The sequence below is a fragment of the Mytilus edulis genome, chromosome 12 (genome assembly GCF_963676685.1).
Source record: "Mytilus edulis chromosome 12, xbMytEdul2.2, whole genome shotgun sequence".
Lineage (NCBI taxonomy): Eukaryota > Metazoa > Mollusca > Bivalvia > Mytilida > Mytilidae > Mytilus > Mytilus edulis.
Window position 1 is genome coordinate 3,733,691 of NC_092355.1, and position 25,014 is coordinate 3,758,704.

A 25,014-nucleotide genomic window follows, 5' to 3' on the forward strand; every position below is an offset into this window, starting at 1 on the left:
GTACTGCTTCTCTTTTAATATTTTGATTATTGTCTAGCATGCAATGAAACTTCATTCTAAAATGTTTGGGTTTTTTTTCCATTTCCCCACTTGAAAAATCATATTTTAAAATTTCCATCATCTATTTTCTTTTTATTAAAGATTAAAGATTAAGTTATTTAATTTTTCTGTTTCTACAATTGTAAAATAATTAAATACTGCAGATTCATATATTTTCACAAATACGAATTTAAGAAAAAATGCATTTTCATGGATATTTGATTGGATTTCATGGTTTAGTGAAAGTTTGCTTACAAGCATGAAGAAAGTTTTACTTGATTACTTATTTAAATGGTGATTACCCTATACTCGGGAAATCTACTAAAACTAATACCCTACGAATCATTATGAATCCACAATATATTTTTTAAAACTATTCTAACATAACAACTTTGTTGACATGGGTATAAATACAAACCATCTACTTCAACCTCCTCATGTTCTTGGTTAATAGTTAGTAGAGCACTGTCAGCTGACATGTGTCGCTTCTTAATATCAACCTGTGACGTATCAGAGTCAGTTGAACCTATGAAATTAAGAGAAGTGGTATAACCCAAACAGCGTAACAGTTCAAATAATTGCACATGTATACAGTCATGATAAATATAAGGAGTTATATTTTAGTGTAAATACATTTTTGTAAATTTAGTAGCTAATCTGTGCAACTTCTTGTTTATAGGGATGGTGCCTAAGAAAAGACTTGGAACAATAGTTTTAATCTTTCCCAAAACAATATGGCCTATTAAAAATTACAAAATTTATAAAAGGGTCAACCTTTAAATATCGAAAATGACATGTAAGTGACAATGGAACCTACTCTTACCATTTCTAGTGAGACAATTTTATACTTACAAATGCTTGATGTTTTCCGTCTTTTGCGTATAAGACTTGGCCGTATAAAGTCCATGTGATAATACTTGATGTGGGAATCAAGGAGCTGTTCCTTACGGAATCCTTTGTTGCATCCTTCAAACATACACTTAAAATGATTGTGGTCTTGTTCTACGACAAAACCTTTAGGTGGTAACCCTATAGTAGGAGGAGTATACATCACAGCAGCTACAAAATACATAAATTTATTTATAATGGTATTAGTCCTGTTCAATAAAGAAATGTTTGGAAATTAGACATGGAAACTGATATCTCAGGTGAATTTGTTTTTATATTTTCATACACGCAGCAGTGAATGAGATATCATTTTCATCATGATATTGAATTCATTTGAATTGTCAGTAAACATTTAGTCCCTTTTTATCTAAGCGGCTTATCGAAATTTCAAAAGCATCTTACTAAAACTAGTATTCAAACTTAAGAACTACATTATCTAGGAGCAGATCAAACTTCCTACAGATGACAATATACAGTTTTTTTTATACCTCTATCTTCTGCTGTAGACGATCGACTCCTTCGTCTGGCTCTAGCCATGTGATCCTCAGACTGAGATTCACTGCTTGTCTCTGAGATTGCTGGGGACAAAATTCTCTTCTTGTTCTTCTTTTCAGCTGTAGTAATACAAGGTGAACTTTTATTAATCATATTTCAGATACAATAACATGTTTTAGAATTCTTATGCTTCCCAGAAAAAATTTGTTCATGAAATTTTTGTTGCACAAGAGTTAAATATGCTATGTACCATGTTATAAATAGTTAATGGATGATATGTTGACAACACACTTAACTGGAAAAATCAAATTGACCAAGTTTGTGCTAATATATCATCCAGAATATACCTTCTTTCTAAAATAAAGAAATTTTTAGATATAAATGCAAGGAAAACATATTACAATGGGTATATTCTTGTGCTTAATTGACTACTGCTGTATTATTTGGGGTGAATGTAAAAATGAAGGGATAACAAGAATTTTTAAACTCCAAAAAAGGGCAGCAAGATTAATTCTAGATGCAGATCCTTTATCCCCCTCAGCCCCCTTATTTAAAAAACTTGGGTTGATGACAGTTGACAATAAAATACCACAAATATTTACTTCTATATAAATGTATGCATATGAAAGCACCAATGTACCTAGTTCAAAAATTTAAACTGAAATCAGATAATAATCCTTACTCCTTAAGAGGTGTCGCGCAAGGTAATCTGATAGTTCCTAAGCCAAAAGCTGAGCTATATAAGAAATCCTTTGTTTATTCTGGATCAGTATTATGGAATGGACTACCACACAAAATGTGTAAAGCTAAAAACACTTTTACTTTTAAGCAAAGTATCAAGAAGTACCTAACACAACCCTGATAAGAAATATTTGCTACAATGTATTTGTATATTTTTATTTGATTTTTTGGTTTCATGTATACATCTTAAACACCATTATATCTTATGTTAATGACATTGAACTACATGACTGTAAATTAACTATGTGTAAATATCTGTTTTGATTGTATTGTAATTTGTATGTGAAGGCCTCAGGGAAGATTAGTTTATTGTAACTAACTGAGTTTACCCTCTTTAAATAAAGAATTTATTATTATTATAATCCTAACACAAAACAATGAAAAAGCTCTTTATATTGCCTTTCTTCGTCTCATTGTCACAGTAAGTCAGCAATGTAGGCTATTTCATGGGGACCAGTTTTTACTGGTGGGGTAAGCTAGAGTGCAATTGAAAGTATCATCAACTTTCAGCATTAAAACTGACAATCTAAGTCAATCCAGGTTAAGAGTCTTCTGCACTTGAAAAGTGCAGGGTTTGGATTTCACATTTGAGTATTAATAGCTTTGTGATACTGTTCTACTTATGGTACAGATTAAACTGTGGAATTTATAAATTCAGCTTCTATTGTGACAAGAGAAACAACTCACTTCATGATACAAATGTAACTCTGAAAACTGTACATGTTGTAAATTCAACTTCTATATATAGTTCCAAGGGACACAACTCACCTGATATAAATGTAACTAGAAAATTTACAAACTATGCTTCTGTGGTTACATGGAAACATACCACATTTCATGAAACAAATGTAACTTGGAAAAGTTGTCGTATTAGCTTCTATATATAGTAACAAGGGACATAACTCACCTGATATTAATGTTACTGGAGATAATGATGAGGGTGTTGATGGGAAGTGTCCAGCCAAACTACTTGTGATTTTAGTCTCTATAGTAACAAGGGACATAACTCACCTGATATTAATGTTACTGGAGATAATGATGAGGGTGTTGATGGGAAGTGTCCAGCCAAACTACTTGTGATTTTAGATGATGATGCTATAGGAATGTTTGGTGTAGAAGAAATGCCGGGAACACTAGGTGAAGAAATTGGCGTGCCTACTGGTAAATTCTGTCTTGCCAGTACCTGCAACAAATATGTGTATATTGAAAGTTTGATGTCTCATATTGTAAATTCAGAAATTATTGTGATTTTTTCAATATCATGAACAATTTGATAGTGTTATAAATGGCTAAAATGCAATAATTTAAACCCACATTTTGAATTATTTTACATGAATTAAACAGTATTTTTCTCAATATCCCAAAGATCAAAATCGCATTTTAATCTAAAATGACAAATTTGCAATAAAAAATGCACGCAATAATTTCTGAATTTACAGTAGTTTCTTATCCAACGTCACTGCGATTCATTTTAACGACCTCATTTTCTTAAAGTTTTTAAATAAAGTCTGAGTTGAAGGTCCAAGATTCTCATATTTGCATTTATTTCTACTCCCAAAAGTAGGAAGAACTAGATACTATTGAGATGGGAGCCATCTCTGTGGGCCCCGCTGTCAATAACGTGGGGTAAATAAGTTGTATGGATAATCTGATATGAAGCATTATTTGAAGTTATTACATAGTCTCATGTGTGATTTTATTCTAAGATTTTAAGTTAAAACTGATAAATATTCTCAACTTACTTTCATAGTATAATAGTGATATGACTCGAGAGGTAGAGGGGACACAATTTGTTAAGAACAACTAACGGATGGACAGACCGACGGACTGACCTTTGACATAGGATGCATACATTATGACACATTCTCTGGTGTTGGTTAATATATATGTTAAGTTGAAAATGTTTGTCAGGTATAAAGTATGAAATAATAACAGCTGTCCTCTCAAAATATAGTGTGGATCAAATTTGTTAGCGATGGACAGACCAACAGACAGACAGACCTTTGACCTAGGAAGTTGTACATACATCATGACACAACCTCTGGTGTTGGTTAAAATGGATGTCAAGTATAATATTTGAAATCATAACGGTTCTCAAGATATAGAGCGGACACGATCTTCACCACAGGACACGAGGTTGTCAACTGAAACCAAAGTTTTTGACCTTGAACTTTGACCTAGGAACAGGGTTTCCGCTGGTGGTCGCCATTTTCGCAATTTGCGAAAAAATAATAATTGTGGCGATAAAAATTCGTCATTTGCGAAAGAATTTGGCGAAAGAAGAATATATAACGAATTATTTTCCTCCATCTTGTTTATTTACTTTTTTCGAGTTTCTCGGACTTTACCCGATCAGACAATACTCGGAATTCACCTTGACCTCATTAAGATTTGGACAGAAAATCAATAATCAGTTGATTGCATTTTATTGCTATCGACAACAAAGGACTTATTAATAAAGGTGTTGATTGATTGTTTGACAAAATGATATGGTTAAATGGCTTCCGCTAAATGTCACATACAAAAATTATTTACCACTTTGCGACGCACGTGATTGAAGCAAACTTTTGATGTCTCTTTTTCTTTTTAAGGATAGTTTAGAAAAGAAAGCTGTTTCGACGAAAAATGTTCAAAAGCAAGAAAAATCTCTGATTTAAAACTTTAATATCCTTTGACTTCAATATAGGTAATTGATTAGGGAGACTACTTTAAAGTTGTTTGAGTGACCAAGAGTTTCAATAGTTTTACAATTTCAACTTTTTCATTTACGATGGTCAAGAAAAGAAAACTGTCGTTATGAAAAAAATATATCCAAAAGGTTGGAAACAACCCCTCGAATGAGCATAACCCTTCAATGTAATGACTACACATGAAATGAGGGATCAATGTCATGGGATAAAAGCTTTTGTTTTGTTGTAAAAACCGCTTCTTAGTACAAAAGGGCACATCAGTATTTTTCTTTTAAAGAAACTTTCCCTACCAACTATACTGGTATTATATGATCAAAACATGTCCATTAATTTTGTTATATTCCAGGAATTATATCTTCTTTATAATTAAAAGTATAGAAAAGTTGTTTAAAGTACAAAAGTACAATGAATATTTTTCCCTTTTAAGTTAAAGAAAAAGGTAAATTTGAAACGATATGTTACTTGGCGAAAAAAATAATAAAGTGGCGAAAAATATATTGTTTTGGCGAAAGAGGTGGCGAAAAAAATAATTGACCCAGGGGAAACCCTGCCTAGGAAGTTGTACATACATGATGACATGCCCTCTGGTGGTGGTTAAAATGGATGTCAAGTATAAACTTTGAAATCATAATGGTTATCTAGATATGGAGCGGACAGGATCTTCACCACAGGACACGGTGTTGTCAACTGAAACCAAAGTTTTTGACCTTGACCTTTGACCTAGGAAGTTGTACAAACATCATGACACACCCTCTGGTGTTGGTTAATAAACATGTTAAGTATTAAGAATAAAATCATAAAAGTTATCTAGATATGGAGCGGACACAATCTTCACCACAGGACACGGGGTTGTCAACTGAAACCAAAGTTTTTGACCTTAACCTTTGACCTAGGAAGTTGTACATACATCATGACACACCCTCTGGTGTTGGTTAAAATGGATGTCAAGTATAAACTTTGAAATCATAACGGTTCTCAAGATATAGAGCGGACACGATCTTCACCAAAGGACACAGGGTTGTCAACTGAAACCAAAGTTTTTTTACCTTGACCTTTGACCTAGGAAGTTGTACATACATCATGACACGCCCTCTGGTGGTGGTTAATAAACATGTAAAGTATAAAGTATGAAATCATAATGGTTCTCTAGATATGGAGCGAACACAAAGTTAAAGTGTTACGGACGGACGGACACTGATCACTATAGGGCGGCCCACCTAAAGGCGAGGCCCTAATTAGTTAGTTTACAGTATTCAAAATAAATAAAATGTAACCGTATCAGTTTTTTGTAAATCATATTGATATAGATTATGCAGTTTGTTTCTTCTTTGAAATGCTTCACATTTTTCATAGATGACTATTCAGTATGGGTTCATGACAATTTTGAAGGCTATTTTAAGTTATGCAATGCTTTGAAAAGAAATGTGAGATTTATAAAGAAGCATTTGATTTTGATACATATCAGTTGGTGTTAACATTAAATCTTTAAATCAGGTAACAGTTTTAAGAAGAATTAGGGGTGCCCTACACAATTTCAATAAAAAAGATATTGGACATAAACAGTTTAGATGGCAGGTACTGTTTAACCCATGTTTTATCAGGAACTTCTAATTATTAATTACCCCACGTTTAACTAGTGACTTCTTTGGCTTAGATTTTTATGAGATAGTTCTTATTATCAATTACCCCACGTTTAACCGGTGACTTCTTTGGTTTAGGTTTAGGTCGCCGTCTGCTGACAAATAATGACCCTGATATAAACATTCTTTGTCTTTTCTTGGCCATAGCTTTTCTCCTGGTTTCAGGATTTCTTTCTCTCTTAGCTCTTTTAGCCACTGGTCCTTCTGCCAAAGGAACAACAGGAGCAGCTTCAATTTCAAATCCACAGGGTGCAGCTAAAAGAAGAATATTCAGAAAATTCAATTTCATTCACTAATTACATGTATAATGCAGGAGTTTTTTCACAAAAAAACTTCCGACTAAGATTGGTCGTAAGTCATGAACAATCTGGTTAACTTACGATCAATCTTCATAATGATCTTAGTCGTAATTTTTTATTTAAAACTGACTCAAGATTCCAAAAAATATGTCACAAGAACAAAAATTCCCATATTAAATTTTGATAAATTATTTCGTATTGATATATCGTTGGTCCAAAATGACACTTTGTTTTGAAAATTCAACTTAATCTATCCTTTCAGCCCTGCTCAAATGTAACTTATGTTTGGTATTAATATAAAAGTCAACAATGATGCACAGAAAACAGAATAATAAACTGTGATTTTAATAGTAACTGCAGTGTTTTTATTTTTGTTAAAATTGCCATAGGATAAGCATCCAAAAATTAATATCCTGCATTTCAAAAATTAATATCCTGCATTTCAAATTAATATCCTGCATTTCAAAAATTAATATCCTGCATTTCAAAAATTAAAAAATATCCTGCATTTCAAATTAATATCCTGCATTTCAAAAATTAATATCCTGCATTTCAAAAATTAAAAAACTGCATTTCAAAAATTAATATCCTGCATTTCAAAAATTAATATCCTGCATTTCAAAAGTTAATATCCTGCATTTCAAAAATTAATATCATGCATTTCAAAAATTAATATTCTGCATTTCAAAAATTAATATCCTGCATTTCAAAACTTAATATCCTGCATTTTAAAAATTACTATCCTGTATTTCAAAAATTAATATATCCTGCATTTCAAAAATTACTATCCTGCATTTCAAAAATTACTATCCTGCATTTCAAAAATTAATATCCTGCATTTTAAAAATTACTATCCTGCATTTCAAAAATTAATATCCTGCATTTCAAAACTTAATATCCTGCATTTCAAAAATTAATATCCTGCATTTCAAAAATTAATATTCTGCATTTCAAACATTAAAATACTGCATTTCAAAAATTTGCTACATGTGTATCAATATTTGTATGCAGTATCCCCTAAAATCTCAATAATGAATCTTGCATTCTATACATTATTATACATTGTTGAACAATCATAAAAATAAATGCAATCAATATTATTATTTCCAGTATATTTTTTCCCTAACCCTCCATCCATTGAGATAAATCTATATAACCAAAACTTTTAAAGTACTTCAGCAAAAATCCAAAATGTACAGGCCAATTAAAAATTCATACAAAAAGCAAAGCAAATATTTTTCTCAAGTACAGCAAATATATGTAGCAATATCTAATCTTTTATCAATCATTTAATTGCAAATTATGAATAACCATGTATAGTTTTATTAACGAAATAGTTTCACAAGCTTTATGTGAATGACAACAATTGCTAGATTTGGAAACTTAATCAAGCAACAGAGCATTTGTCATTTCGTGGACTTTTATATCCGACTATGTTGTACGGGCTTTGCATATTGTTGAAGGCCGTACAGTAATCTGTAGTTGTTAATTTCTGTGTCATTTGGTCTCTGGTACATGTGGAAAGTTGTCTCATTGGCAATCATACCCCATCTTCTTTTTTTTATATAAGACTATTTCCTGTCTCCCGACATAATAAAAGGGGGAAGGATTTTTTTTGTTTTTATTTGAATTTTATTTGCTTTTTTCAAAATCTTGAAAAATCATCTTTCACACAAGTCGAATCTACAAAAAACAATCAAATTGTTGCCTAAGCATACATAATTTCTGCAGAGTGCTTTTTTCTCTCTTTTTTATACCATTGGAATATTTATATAATCAAAGCCTTAAAGGCTGTAAAAGCAATTGCTGCCATGTTAATGTTTGGGGACTTTTATTTTTCATCCACATATATACAAGAATTAAACCTGACATGAGTGTTGTCTAGTTAAAAGTAAGAAGGTTTTAACTTTATATAAATAAAAGACTTTAGCAGAAAGTCATTTTTAATATGTTTTATATTTCACAAGGAGACAACACGTTTACCAGGCTAAAGTTGGGGTCAAATATACATGTGCTGAAACATATAACTCAAAAAGAAATCATCATGGATTATCCCCTGGTAGTTTTTGTAACTTCCTTGGCAATAATTTCCTTTATTGATTTAATTTTAACAATTTTCATTATTAATTTATATTTAACCATTAACACAAATGATTAAGTTAAAACATTTCAACTTTCCAGACGCAAATGTTAAAAAACGGGAAAGAAATAAAATATCTTACAAGACATAAACATGTAAAGAATAAATGTATATTTCAGCTTAATAAAAATATTTTCATAATGTTACTTTTTCATCATTTTTAAAACTAAGTTCCAAACATTATTGCTCAGTTGATATGTGTCAATCTGATGCGGTACGAGCACAGGCACTTGTTTCTATCCATAGGAATATAAATAGTTTTATATGGATAGTCGACCTTCCTATGGATAGAAACAAGTGCATGTAGGTACGAGATAGCTATAATTCTCATGCAATCCCGAAAAGGGGGGTCATCACAGACAAACATGACATTAAATCGTTATCACTGAACTAGTATATATATTGTATAGGGGCCAGCTGAAGGACGCCTCCGGGTGCGGGAATTTTTCGCTGCATTGAAGAGCTGTTGGTGACCTTAATTCTGCTGTTGTATGCTTTTCTATGGTCGGGTTGTTGTCTCTTTGACAAATTCCCCATTTCCATTCTCAATTTTATTATACGAACAAGAACAAACAGCTCTACGTTGCTTTGATATTTATCAATTTTCAGGAAACATTGCGAAAAATGACCTTCAATATTTCGAAAACATGTGAAATAAAATTGCTAACACGGTGGACCGTCGAGTGTCAACAAACGTAGTAGACTTGTTCACCGAAAAGACGAGGATAATGGTTTCATCTGACATTTGTTATGCAAACCCAGTTTTGATCATGATATTTAAAAAGACGTACTTTTTTTCAATCCATGTATTAATAAACTAGAAAATTCCAAATTGAAAATATCTCTTCATCTCGACCGACTTGGCATCTACTACGTTTGGACGGGTCCATTTCATTAGTAAGGTGATCGATAAATATTACGGAGTTTTGACAGAAAAGGAAAACGAACTTATTGTTATGTGTTTTCAACAAGGGTTTCGTTCCGCTAAATGATTTGCGCAAATAAAGTTTGTCTATTTTTAGATTACAGGTAATAATTTGACACTACGCATTAACCTGTGTAGTGATTTTGATTTTACGATAAATGTATGAATGAACGATAATTTTATGAATGAAGAAGAGCACCTGACCTCTTAAAGAAACACAAATTAAACATAAAAACCGTATTTATTAGGAGATAATTCAGTTAAATTTTAAATACTAAATCAACAACTGAAATGAATCCATATTTTGTTGAAACATCGTACGAACGGCGGAAAACGGAATCGCATTTATAAAAATGTACTTTTTTTCACTCGGACTTCTATGTTATTTGATAGTCAAACGGTTGACCCTTTAAATACAAAAATACATTTACAAGAACATATTCTGAAACTTCTTAAATCCACTATCTTTTTTTTAAACTTTCAAGCTATGTATTGCATTAGAAAACATACATAGGTGTTAAAGAATGACTGACCAGGAGCCTGTTTAACAAAATACTATGGCTTGATCTGGGCGGAGTCTCTGATCTGGGTCACAAAGATGGCCATACGCGACGGCATAAAAGCAATTGCTTTAAAAATGTAAGAATTTGAGCTTTAATATAAATGTACTTAAAAGTCATCCAGAATAAAAACATATCCTGGAATTTTAATTTCAAAATGTCAATTTTCTGTATGGATACAAAATTACAATACTATGCATGTAGCAATATAGAGGCAAAATCTTGAATAAAATACAACTATCCCCAGTACAATAGGAAAAATCTTGAATAAAATACAACTATCTATATATAGCTATCCCCAGTACAATAGGCAAGCAATTTACGAACAATAAAGAATCGGCGGAAAGCATATTGAATATTCTTCCTTTATTACCTTCATCACTTTGATAACGCCTCTTTTTTCTTCCTTTACAAAGAGAAAGAAGAAATAAGGAATAAAAAGGATTATTTGAGTAAGGTCCCTGCCCAGGAGTTACAGAGTAATAAATGCATTTACTTTGTAATTTCCCCTTTGCATCAGACAGGCTTACTATTCGTAAGATACAAGATAAAAATAGAATCTATAGCTTGCTAAACTACCTTAAAAAACTTTAACAAGAATGTATCCATAGTACATGGATGCCCTACTCGCACTTTTTTTCTATGTTCTGTTGACCGTGAAATTGGGGTCAAAACTCTAATTTGGCATTAAAATTAGCAAGATCATATCATTTGCAACATATGTACTAATTTTCAATTGATTGGACTTCAACTTCATCAAAAATTCCTCACCAACAAAATGGGACAGACAGACGGAAGGACGAACAACACATGGAGAACATAATGCCCCTAGGTGGGACATTAAAACATTAATTACTTTGTAAGGAGATAACTTAACAACTCATGAATATTCTCATACATTAGCGTGACAAGGTAGAACCAATAGAGCAATTAATAAATATATGGTCGCTGTAAATTAAATTGAAGTCTGCTAAATGTGAATTTTGGACCCATCAGAACATTCAAAACAATTACATTCCCATTTCCCAGAATGCATCACAATTTCTATTATAAAGACCAATGAGGTTCGTTAATCTAAATCCCTCTTTGTATGTGTACCTATTGAAAAGTTAACTTTCTGGTAGTAAGACTTGTCACTTCCAGGCTGAGAAACTGGGTAGGCAAATGCTCACATTAACCTGTATCAATACAGTGTGTTAAATGTCTATCTTTACACCATAACCCATGGTGGTGCCCCTAATACAGGAGGAAGATACAGATTAACATACATACCTTCACTTTCCGTCCAAGGTTCTATTTTAACATCTCCCATGTCTGTTGATAGTCGTTGTTTGCCATCTTCGCCCTCCATTGAGAGTCTGTGTTTACCATCTTCACTTTCTGTTGACAGTCTCTTCCTGCCTTCTTCATTGTCTGTTGATGATCTTTTTCTCGTATCTTTGGGCAACACATGGACTATTTCTATTTTCTGACAAACAAATAAAATTGTACTTAATTACTGCCTATTCACAAGTGAGAGGTTTAGCTAGCTATACAAACAGGTTTAATCCACTGTTTTCTAGATAAGAAAATTCCTTCACCAAGTCAGGAATTGGACAGTTGTTATCCAATTGTTCTATGTGTTTGAGCTTTTGATATTGTCATTTGCTTTCCTTTTTTAATTTTCTTCAGAGTTCAGCATTTTTTGTGATTTTATTTGGTTCCTTATTCACTGGTATTAAAGAGATAATAGTAACTGCAATTACGATTATCCCAATATGGCGACGGCAGATATAGGTAAAATCTTTACAGTCATTTTACTCAAATGTAACATGTTTTTGTCACTAGTTACTCAGCTGCAAGGTTTTTCTATAACATTACATCATATTTGAATCGTAACGGTGCACTGGAATTGTCTAAGCGCTTTGAAAATTGCCGTTGAAAAATTCGGGATGATAATCGTAACTCGGAAAAAAAGATAACCGTAATTATGGTATTAAAAAATGCGAAGATAATCGTAACTGGATAGTGTTTTATTGATATTGACACTAAATCGTACGTATATCTGATAGCACATGATGAAATTATGGTGATGAATTAATCACGTTTCAACATCTTATGACATACCTTTTTGTGCATATATTATTAATGGTTCTAATGAAAACAGCTACATACTATTATATCATAAAATTGGAAGGGTGAACAAGCTTTAAGAAATTTGGATATGGGAAAAACACAAACTATGTTAAAAAACAGAAAACTCCCAAGAACTAGGAATGTCACAAAATATGGGAATGAGCGATGAGGCAATTGTAAAGGAAGTTATGATATATGGCAATACTTGTCAGGGAAAACGCGTGTCAACCTACATCAGATTTGTGATTATTAAAATTGAGAATGGAAATGGGGAATGTATCACAGAGACAACGACCCGACCATAGAAAAACAACAACAGAAGGTCACCAATAGGTCTTCAATATCGCGAGAAATTCCCGCACCCGGAGGCGTCCTTCAGCTGGCCCTACGACTGTTAAAGAACATTGATTTATCCTGAATAAAAACAAAGTAAATATAGTAATTATTGTTTTAAATCATTTAATGCAGGTGGCTATGTGTGCTATTTCTTCCCCCGGGAAGCGACTGCTGGTTCAATTCTAGTCCATACCCGTTATGCCATAATGAAGTAGGAAAGACGTTTTGTATTCGCCAGAGACAGTTTGACGAGAAATTAAGAACAACAGTTTTGCACTTTTGGGATATGGGATATTGCTTATCCCCCTCCATTCACCCCCCCAAAAAACACATCAAACGCGCACATAACATTGAAACTTTGATAACAATTAGAATATTTACTTACCACAATACCTGACCCGACAGCTGCTTCATTGTCAATATATTGAGCAGGTACATAGATATAGGAAGATGCGTTGTGAGTGCCAATGATACAACTCTCCATCCAAATAACAATTTTAAAAAAGTAAACCATTATAGGTTTAGTGTACGGCCTTCAACATGTATACATTAAAAGGTAATGCATATTGTTGTCTGTTATTAGGGCATTTTTCAATAAAAGTGTGAATTTCAGACCTAAAAATCAACTTGTCGAAGTTTTTATTTTGAATACCTCTATTGTAGACCTGTTTGTAAATAAAAAGTGCAATCTTAAATACTCTTTAAAATGATATCATTTTCATAATGTATGTACTGTTTCGCAGGGGACATTTGTCCACTACGAAACTGCTTTTAAACGCACATCTTATTGCATTGTAATGTCTCCTTTAGACATTCTAACTTGTTTTACTTTATAAACTAGAAAGATCTCATTTTTTTCTGAATGTGAGAACCATTTTTTATCGATAAATATTAGACAGTACTTCACATATGAACGTACAACTTATGTTACGTAGTGGACATTTTCATGAGCTAGTGTCGAGTGGACAAAAAGTTTCGTAGTTGACATCAACCCTATACTATGTTGATAACATACTGAAAATTACATGAAACTAACCCCTGCTATTTGTTTTGCACGAATAGAATTGAAAAAAATAAAAAAATCTCCAATACTTGTTTTGTAGGTGACCGTTTTGTAGTGGACATATTTACATGTTTACAATCTCCATATTGCAATAGTAACAAGAATGATTATATTCATCAAAACACGTATCAAGCTGTACACTGATTTTGTTTCATAATTTTAAAACCAGATACTGAAGGAGATTTGAACCGTTTCAAAGTGAACATTAACCATGTTAACCAAAATACGGTATCACTCTGGTCTATTTAATGTGCTCTTTTTTGTCAACAATTAAAGTGCCGTTATTAAAACATCATTTCTTTTGTAAGACCCTTATGTTTATATCTCTTGCAAACATTGAGCATAAATGTTGAATAGGGCGTCTAGGGAAATGCCAGGAATCCATAGCTTAGGGAGCTACCATTTGATTTTTATGGGGGGGGGGGGGCTAGGATGAAATTTGAAAAAATAGGCAGGACAGGAATTTTGAGTAAAAAAAAAGGCAGGATGAGACAATTGCAAAAAAAAAAAGTCAGGATGACAAATTAGGTAAAAAAAAAGTCAGGATAAACTAAAAAAAAAAAGGCAGGACCGAATAGAGTGAAAAATAAAAAGGCAGGACAGAGGTTACAACTAAAAAAAAATGCAGGACAAAATTTTTCATCCTAGCCCCCCCCATAAAAATCAAATGGTAGCTCCCTTATTGATCCCTCTAAAAATAGTATGTTTCTCTGCTTAAAAAAAGTTAAATCTAATTCCATGTACTGACTGCACAAAAAAATACTTGTAAAGATCAAAAACAATTATTTTAAAGTGGCTGTGACAAGAAATCACGGTTTTGTAAAAAAAAAAAAAACGCCAATAAATCTAGAAATATATAAGTAAATTTGTCTTAAATATTAACCTGTAAGTTTCTTCATTTTTTTTATTTTCCGTTAATGTCATCAATTAACTGTACATTTGCATTTTAATACACACAATGCCATTGAAATCTGAAAGACACATTTAATTTTTCAGTTACTATTATCCGATAAAGAAATTACGATTATCAAACAAGAAAAAATCCATAGAGTTACGATGATCATCCCGAATTTTTCAACGGCAATTTTCAAAGCGCTTAGATAATTCCAGTGCACCGTTACGATTCAAATATGATGTAATGGTATAGAAAAACCTTGCAGCTGAGTAACTATTGACAAAAACATGCTACATTCAAGTAAATTGACTGTAAAGATTTTACCTATATCTGCCGTCGCCATATTGGGATAATCGTAATTGCAGTTACTATTATCTCTTTAATACCAGTGCTTATTATTCTAGGGATACCAATTGTAGTGGGTACATGTATGTTAACAATGAAGTTAAATGCTCAACACATTACAATTTTCTATAAGATTATGTGCCAACTTTGGTAAAACCCTGCTATCAATTATCCCAGAAAATTGGTACCCATGAAAATAAATGAATTCACAGTATTAGGTTTGCTTTTACAAAAATATGTAATATAAATCTATCTTTCAATATCAGATACACAAATAAAAAACATGTTAAAAAATTAAAATTAAATTCTCAAGTGTATTTGTTCATACATTTAACAGCTGATTCTGGATTAATGTTAATTCCTTTCTGTTGCCTGGATATATAGTAAACATTTCTTTATTCTAAATGTAATAAATGTGTTAAAACTTTTAAACCCAGTGAGAACATTGCCCAAACTTTTTTCTAAAATACTGATATCAAATCATTTGTTATTTTTTCTTTTATTTCCAGGTCAGGATCTGAAGAAAAATTGGGTTTAAAATAAAACAATGTAAATGGCAGCCTTAATTACAAATGCTCTTAGAAACCAGGTGAACAAATACCAATGCCCAACAGACCAGGTGAGCAAACAGTACTGCATCTCTTTGTTTCTCTTACCTGTTGCTTCAGCTCAGGTGGCATTGGCTTTACGTTCATCCCTTGTACAACTTTCTTGAAACCATCGTAGAAAATAACCTCAAAAGTATCTATAACAAGAATTAAGTACATTTAACATTGAAACATCATATTATTGTCCTTAAAAAAACATCTTATAATGAAAATAAAGCAGATACACTCCATATCTTGCACTAATGTTATTCAAATTGCATAGAATGAGATTAAAATCGAGATGTACCTTCAGGGCTTCCAAAACGGTCATATATTCCGGACATTTGATTAATGTCCGGTAAAAGTCCGGCTGGGCAAAGCATGAAACGGTCATATACATTTTAGTTTTCAAGGCTTTTTCGGCCATTTTAACATAAGTCACGATCTTTTTGACCCAACCTTTTGCCTTTAACATCTACACATTTCCGGTCATAAAAGTGACATGATGATTAATTACTATCAAAACAACCCCTACTTCAATACTTTCTAATTTTAATCAAGGCTAATTAGTTGTTGGACAGGTGATCAGGTGATCTACCTGTTCAGTTGACAGGTAAACTATGTTCAGTACCGGACATCGTATAAATTGATTGGTCTATTCACAATTATTTTCTTACATTTCGGCGGTTTGTAGCTCATTGATTTAGTCCAAAAGATTAAAATTATAAGAAATTAGTTTAGCTACATGATTTGATAAAAAAATTTAAAAGGTTTGAATGAAAAATCGTCAGAACTACGTCGAATGAACTAGAACATGTGTGCACATGTGCAAAGGTGGGAAATTTAATTATGCATCCTTTATTTCTTCAAAATGCTAAAATTATCATTGATACCTGTATCTTATCGTTCATTTTAAGCATTTTGTTGAAGAAATAACGTGGAAAGAGCTTCTTCACTCCGTTTACGATCCATGTTTTACCATTGTCAAGTCAACATCCGGTTTTAGAAAAACATGATTTTCAAAACGAAAATGAAGTTTTTGACATGTCATTTTGCACAAATAAAGAGTCTATGGCAGATATGAGAACGCTGATGTGCACACTTTGAATGATACACTGCCAATTTAAAAGTTTACATCCAAACATCCAAAACAAAGTAAAGTTTAAAATCGTTTTTTAATATAAATGTCATTATCATTGGAATGGCCATCTGATTACCATAATTGCCTTTTGTGACTTAGTCTTAAGGGATTAAAATCGGGATCAGATATAAAATGTCCGGCTGGCTCAAATGTTTTTTGGAAGCCCTGGTTCCATTAAGCATTATTACCAATCCTACATTTCTAAAACATTTTTTCACAACGTTTTTTTATAGTATTGAAATATGACTATTACCTTCAGCTAGTATGGCTGTTATTTTAGCTGGATACATTTTACAATCTGTCCATCTAGCATACACCTGATCACCAACTTTATATTCCTGAAATCAATTCATAAAAATGTTTAAAAAAATACATATATGAGATTCAAATTTTTCATGGGTATCATCTGTATACATGTAATTAAAAAATGAATTTAAATTTTCAATAAAATACAAATATCTCATTGGCTTGAACACGAAAACCATGAATGGAAGTATTGAAGAAAATGCAAGTTGCCCAGAATCCAGGAAAATTAGTACTCAGAAAATTACATGAATCCACTGTGTAGCCTTTTCATTACATCAACTGATAATGTGCCATGTGTTGACCAGGATCTGCTTACCCTTCCGAGGAACCTGAGATCATCCCAATTTTTTGGTGTGGTTCTTGTTGCTTATGATCAGAATTAATTTTTAATGTTGAGTTTTGTGTACTTGCACTCTGTCTGCAGTTTTTTTTTTTTATGCCATGAGGTTGTCAGTTTATTATTCAGTTATAAGTCTAAATGATTCTTTGGTATCTTTCGATCTCTTCAGACACGTATAGGTTTAGCAAATGTTCTTGTCAATATTTTCATTATATGTACATGTTCATCAAACCAAAAATATCATTTATTTTAAAAATCGTACATTATTAAGCGATTTTCTCTTTTCTTTTCTCCCAGAATGCCTTGCTTTAGGTCGTATCTTTTCACTGCTCATGTCCATCCACTGGTCATAACGTTGATTCCAGCCTTCAAAATGTACAAGTACAGCGATATCCTCTTCATCTATTTCTATAATCTTTGCTGGGTACCTGTATTAGATTGATAGATTTAATTAACACAATATAAAAGGGACATAAATAAAGTTGATACTGGGTATGTAAGTGTCAATGTGAAAGCAGCCAACAACAAAAAATCTGACATACTAATCCAACTTTTAAAGAATTACAGTTCTGTGACAATTAAGCATGTTAAGCTTTATTATGTTTATTTTGTAAAGCCACTTAATAAAATATAATTATTTTTAAACATTTCATGCATGGTTTGCAATATAATTAACAATCATTTTCGAACTAATTTATTTTTATACATGTAGATCATAAAGGTTAAATCAATATATATATATAAATCTGTGGCTATTTTTGCTTAAATTACCATTTTTCTATGAAATCCATAGCCTCTATTTTCTCCCCTTTTCTCCATACAATACCCTGTCTGCTTGGGAACCTCTTGTTAAGTGGGGGTACAGAGGAGGTGGTTGTCGAGGATGTACTAGAACAGGTACTAGCATTATCATGGAACAGGTCGCCAGTCACAACAGAGCTACGAGGTTCATAAGAATGTTTGAGAGGTGGTGTTTTCTCTGAGCTACTTTTATTACTGCTACATTCTGATGAGGCTCTACTCGGAAATTCTTCCATCCTGTCTTTTGTTGTTTTAGATGGTGTTATTGGTTGTGAGGGTGAGCTTGGTACTTCAATTGGGTTTTCAATTTCACCTTCCATGGCTTAAGTACACTAAGAAATGAAGAAAATATAAAAATATATATTTATAGAACATCGATAATCTATTGTTGATTTTACAGAGTGACATATACATGTATATCATACTTTAACCCTTTAGAATACAAATACCAGTTTCAACCCAAGACAGATGAGGATGTGTCCCGGTTTGCTAGGATTCGCATACCTCTATTGAATTTCCTGTTTCAAAACATTGAAAACACAAATTATTTTTCTTTGTATGTAGCCAGGGTAAAAAAACTTCTGTTTGACAGAAATTTACAAATAATTTTTTTTGATAAAAAAAATAAATTTAAAAAATGTAGGAACTACTTGACTTTCATAGCTCATAATTAACGTGTTTACAAAGTTATATGATATATTGTTAAAGATTAGTTTGCTTCAATACTAATTACATCAACTTACCAAAACATAGATTTTATTAAACATGTTAAAGTCTGAACATTTTTAAATTTTTTATTAATTTTATCAGTGTCGGTTTTCTGATATAATCACGTCGGTTTTCTGATATAATCACAACTTCCTGAAAAGATCTGACTAAATACCCATATCTCTATATCGTCAGGTGAAAACGCTAAGTACAAAATGAAGTATATGACTTTGGAGGGAGTTCCATTTCAATAGGCCAGTTCCGGGATACTGTTTTCAGACTGATTATAATCTGTCATGTGACTTCCATCATCATGTCATGCATCATCATTTCCAACATATATTGAGCAAACAGGTGAAAAAGTTTTATTTTATACTGGACACAATATTTGGGAAATTAAAATCTAATAAGATGGTCACCCTCACTCAGTCGTACAGCAATCAAGAGTACGTACTTACGGAACATAAATTATTTCAATAATACCCTACAGAATGACGATTTTGAAAGTGATGGAAACTTTTGATAGAGCAGGGATACAGGCGCGCCTTCTATCTGGTAAATGATGTCATCCAGATGTGCAAAATTGACGAACTTTTTCGGTGAAAGACATGATTCCAGAAATGAAGTATACTTTTTAAATAAAAATCAATGTTGATATCAAACATCCTTGATCTAAGATCTCCACATTCTCAACCCCAAACCAAAATTTCCCAGTCACCTGAACTGTACATAACAATTAAGGATAATAAACAAATTACATTTTGTAAACCTAATCATACAACTCTTAGTTTGTTTTACCGTATGTCTTCTTTTCATTTGTTGTTTTAAACTTGTTTCGTTTTTATAACTGCATGATCGGTATTGTACAAATCTGAAAGCTTGACATTCTATCAGTACTTACAAAATCTGAAGTGCAAAATTGACGAACTTTTTCGGTGAAAGACATGATTCCAGAAATGAAGTATACTTTTTAAATAAAAATCAATGTTGATATAAAACATCCTTGATCTGAGATCTCCACATTCTCAACCCCAAACCAAAATTTCCCAGTCACCTGAACTGAGTTTCAGAGTCCATCACATGTATAAATTATTTAAATAAAACTAGATGTGTCAAAGCAACATGAATGGCCCCCCGTCTCAAAAAGTTGAAAAATCTGCAATTTCAATAACACATGTGGACACAAACATGATGATAGTCTCAAAAATCAGCTGAAAACCTGGAGGCGTACAGAAAAAAAGTCTGTATAATTGTGATTTTCAACAATTTTCAAAGATGTAAATCCTTACTTTTGGCAAAAATTAGCGGAGCAGAAGGAAACTTAAACTTGATCTGTAACTCATCATGAGTAACTCACATCATGCACATACCAAAAATCAGCACAATATCTGAAAGTGTTCAGAAAAAAATTCTATATAACTATGATTTTCACCAATTTATCGAAGTCCATAGCCCAAAAATAAGCTGAGCAGAACAAAACTTAAACTTAATCTGTAACTTATCATGGATAACTCACATACCATAAATCAGACCAATATCTGAAAGAGTTTAAAAAATTTCACACAATTTATTTAAGTCCACAGACCATGATTTCGGTAAAAAAAACGTAATGAAATTTAAACTTGATCTGTAACGCATCATTGTTAACTCGCATACCAAAAATCAGCCCAATATCTGAAGGCGTTTAGAAAAAACTGTGTATGATGGTTTGTTGCGGAATGACGGAATTGCAGAATTTTGGAATTTCGGACAAGGGTAAAACTATATGGCACCGACAACTTCATTACGGGGCCATAAAAATATAAAATAATACTAAAGATGATGAGTTACTTCCCCTGTCAACCTTTCTTTATTTTCATCATCTTTTAGTTTATGAAATGAATATTGTAAAAGAGATACAAGAAGAACGATTACCATTCAAATTATTCCATTTTATTTAAAATATATTTTAATTTTTTGTATTATCTTGTCCTCCTTCAGAAACAAACGAGACATGACTATATGTTATGTAAACAAAAACATCATGTCATGCCGCCATGCGTCGGCGTGGTCGAACCGGTGACGAATGTGACGGGATAAAATACAACTGTGTCACCTCTTAGAAGGTCTCCAGTTCTGTAATACACTAATTTCTTATTATAATTATCGATTTATATTTACCAATGATATGAGTTTTTCACATTAACAGCAATTCACTAGCTGCAAACATTTGACGCATTTCCATTTTCTCCATTTTGTGTTTTGTAAACATAATTCGGAACATCTCTTAAAGTAATATAACTAATTACCGAACAAATATAACAAAAGTTATGAATTGCAACGTACCATCGAAAAGATACGGAAGCGTATTGGAGACATTGATAAAATAAAATTGTCATTAAAAATGAATTCTAAGTTGATATTAAACAATTAAAATTTGAAAATTTCGACTTCAATTCGAAATTTCAATTTTTCATTTCTGAAAATGTGATTTTTCTTTTAATAATTTCGACTTTAAACTCGAAATTTCACTTTTTAAAAACTCGACAATTCAACTTTAATGGAACACAAGCTACGAGATATAGCAGAAAAAATAGAATAATAGAAAGAAAAAAAATTGTACTTATTTTGTTCAATCATTAATCAAAGTGAAATAGTTAAGTAAAAAGACTTTTAGCAATTAAAATTGAGAAAGGAAATGGTGAATATGTCAAAGCGACAACCACCCGACCATAGAGCAAACAACAAACAAACAATTAGTTTGGTTCAGTTTTGTCAAAATAAGCAGATAAATTTTGCTAATGAAATATCATCAATAGCAAGTAAATAATAAAATCCGTTTTCATGTGAACTTTAATTAATTAGCTAGAGATGGGTTACACGTGCAGCACTAGGCGTGATCAGCTAGTAAGAGGGAAACATTTCAACAATTTAAAAAGGGAAACAGGGGTAATTTTTAAACCATTTGATTGACTATTGGATCTACAAAAACTTATTCCATACACGTTAAATCGATTTTTCAACTATTGCTTTAATCTATAATATGAAATCGAACAGACTGGATATATGTTCAATTACACGTCCTTGCTATCTATTTATATCTTTGTGTATGTTTTCAACAGAATATATTATCGTCGACATTCTTCGGAAGGACACATCGATGGTTAATTAGATTGAGTCTAGACTAAAATGCATACGAAATGCTGATACATAATTTCGAGTTTATGAATTGTAAATTGTTTATTTTGGTCTTTTTTATTTGGATATACGTTTTAGTATGTTATATTTGAATATGAAAATTTGAATCAAATCGGTGAACATTAATTTGACAGCTAGTGCCCCTTTAAGATCGTAAACTCAACTTTGAAAAGCTCGAAATTCTTATTTTAACTTTTCAATTTAAGGGACGGGATTGTAGCTACGAAAATTGAAACAAATACATTATATCGACATACAAGCTTGTCAGCCTTCTATCGAACCATTTGGATAGTTGAGAACAGGTTTGATCACACTAAATAGTTATCAAAGGTACCAGTATTATAATAATTTAGTACACCAGACGCGCGTTTCGTCTACATAAGACTCATCAGTGACGCTTATATCAAAATATTTAAAAAGCCAAACAAGTACGAAGTTGAAAAGCATTGAGGATCCAAAATCCAAAAAGTTGTGCCAAATACGGCATATGTAATCTATTCCTGGGATAAGGAAATCCTTAGTTTTTCGAAAAATTAAAAGTTTTGTAAACAGGAAATTTATAAAAAGGACCACATTATTGATATTCATGTCAACACAACAGTGCGGACTACTGGGCTGGTGATACCCTCGGGGACGAAACGTCCACCAGCAGCTTAAAATTCAAGACATTAAACATAATTCATTTTTAAATTTATGCTATACAACGTACATTTGCTTGTTTTACCGTATAGTGCCTTCTTTTTTATTCCTAGTTATTAATTTATTTCGTTTTTATAACTACTTGATTGTTACTGTACAAATCTAAAAAGGTTGACACTGTATGAGTACTAACAAGGTACGTAAGAAAGTTAATCCAGAAAACGCATTTTGTTCTACTGTCGAATACAGATTTCTGAATGTATAAAATATTGGCGTATTTATAACAAATAATGAATGAACAGTGTCTGATTTTTTTTATTTCTGACATTTTACAATCTTAGTTTTTATCTTTGAGAGTCCACATATGATTGTCATAACTGGTTGAATATACATCTAATCATGCTAATCTGGAGACCATCTTTTACTGTAGAAAGAATAGAAGTCAGCACTTTAGAAAGATGTTTTTATCGAACATCTTGATGATCCAACATTGTATCGTTCTTTTATGTATGGAGTTTTAGTATCCAGTATAATGACGGTAATTTTTTTCTTCGTTTTCTCTGATGTTAATATCATAAGAAAAAGGATAACTTTGTGATTTTGTAAAATTTCATCCTTTGTAAATGATGTGAGAGAATTTATGTAGGATTACCAGTTGTGCTGTTTATTCCAAGTTCTTTTGTGAGACATTGTAAATAATTATTTTTGCGTTTGTAAACCCCTGTGCTCATACCGTATAGCGGGTTATTTTCGCGGGATGCAAAGTTTCGCTTATTTTCGCGGATAGAACAAAATCGCCAAAATAAATTCCGCCAAACTAAAGGTGTACATACAGAGGTATTAATAAAAGTTTTTAATCCGCCAAAATATTTCGTATACCTTGTTCAATGAAAATCGCGAAATTTTACACCCGCGAAAATAACCCGCTATACGGTAGTACATAACAATTAAGGATAATAAACAAATTACATTTTGTAAACTTTATCATACAACTCTTAGTTTGTTTTACCGTATGTCTTCTTTTCATTTGTTGTTTTAAACTTGTTTCGTTTTTATAACTGCATGATCGGTACTGTACAAATCTGAAAGCTTGACATTCCATCAGTACTTACAAAATCTGAAGGGATGATAAACAAGACAACGAATTTTGTTCTACGACGGTAATCATATTATACAAAGCCTTAGTATTTTAAAAAAAATCAGAGTTTTGTAAACAGTTAATTTATAATTTTACCATATTAATGACAATCCATGCCAACACAACAGTGCTGACTACTGGGCTGGTGATACCCTCGGGGAACAAAAACTCCATCAGCAGTGGGATCGACCCAGTGGTTGTAAGTTAACTCAACATAACCTGGAATGATCCTAGGTGCTCCGGAAGGATAAGCAGGTGTTAATCCTAATGAAATTCTCACTTGGCCTTTTTTCATGGATCAAGGCTTAGTCTGTATCGCAGTTACTATAGAGCGACTATGGAAAATACTACGTATTGTTATATGTTATGTTTATAATGATTTTTCTTAAATACAATATCCTTTTAGGTTATATAGCTCTGCAACTGTTTAGGTTTTTATACATCCTTGGCTTTAAAATATTCGGCTTTGGGGATTTCCGATGGAGGTAAATCCAGAAAAGTGTTTCGGACGCATGCAATTTTAAACGTGTTGTTTTCATTTACAGATACATTTCACATGGAGGTGGATTTTTAAGTCCGATTAAAGATCGATCTTTCTCTTTTACATTAGACTAAAGATCGATATCAGGGAATATTGATTTTATTTTCTAATGCAAACATGGTTTGAGACTTATTTTTTTGGGTCCTTTATAGCTTGCTGTTCGTTGTGAGCCTAGGCTCCGTGTTGAAGACCGTACATCAACCTATAATGGTTTACTTTTATAAATTGTGACTTGGATAGAGAGTTTTCTCATTGGCACTCATACCACATCTTCCTATATCTAATTAAGCATGCTCACAAATTTATGAAATAAGGTCACGATCAAATTAATTATTTACACCTTACACTCTTTCAACGCAACACATAAAGTTAGTTAATTGCTTTTTATATCTAAGAAACAGACTAGACGTTGCACAATGAACCTTGAAAATGACGTCCATGTCACGTCAGGTGTGCTAATAATTC

General features: G+C 32.1%; 1 protein-coding gene across 2 annotated transcripts in view; it reads right to left on the reverse strand.

Moving 5' to 3' along the window:
• Window positions 1-21,336, reverse strand: part of LOC139499487 (PHD finger protein 20-like protein 1) — a 30,765-nt gene extending 9,429 nt beyond the window's left edge. Inside the window, exons 1-12 of one of the 2 annotated variants that reach the window (XM_071288172.1) lie at window positions 21,215-21,330; window positions 18,317-18,678; window positions 17,808-17,973; window positions 17,153-17,237; window positions 15,828-15,916; window positions 11,690-11,885; window positions 10,791-10,823; window positions 6,540-6,748; window positions 3,175-3,346; window positions 1,416-1,541; window positions 892-1,098; window positions 458-565 (exon numbers count right to left, since the gene is read on the reverse strand). In XM_071288172.1, the coding sequence (XP_071144273.1) occupies window positions 458-565; window positions 892-1,098; window positions 1,416-1,541; window positions 3,175-3,346; window positions 6,540-6,748; window positions 10,791-10,823; window positions 11,690-11,885; window positions 15,828-15,916; window positions 17,153-17,237; window positions 17,808-17,973; window positions 18,317-18,666 (1,741 nt within the window). In that variant the 5' untranslated portion in view covers window positions 18,667-18,678; window positions 21,215-21,330. Of the gene's footprint in view, window positions 1-457; window positions 566-891; window positions 1,099-1,415; window positions 1,542-3,174; window positions 3,347-6,539; window positions 6,749-10,790; window positions 10,824-11,689; window positions 11,886-15,827; window positions 15,917-17,152; window positions 17,238-17,807; window positions 17,974-18,316; window positions 18,679-21,214 lie in introns of both variants that reach the window. The other variant, XM_071288173.1, reaches the window with a different exon arrangement.
• Window positions 21,337-25,014: the final 3,678 nt, after the last annotated feature.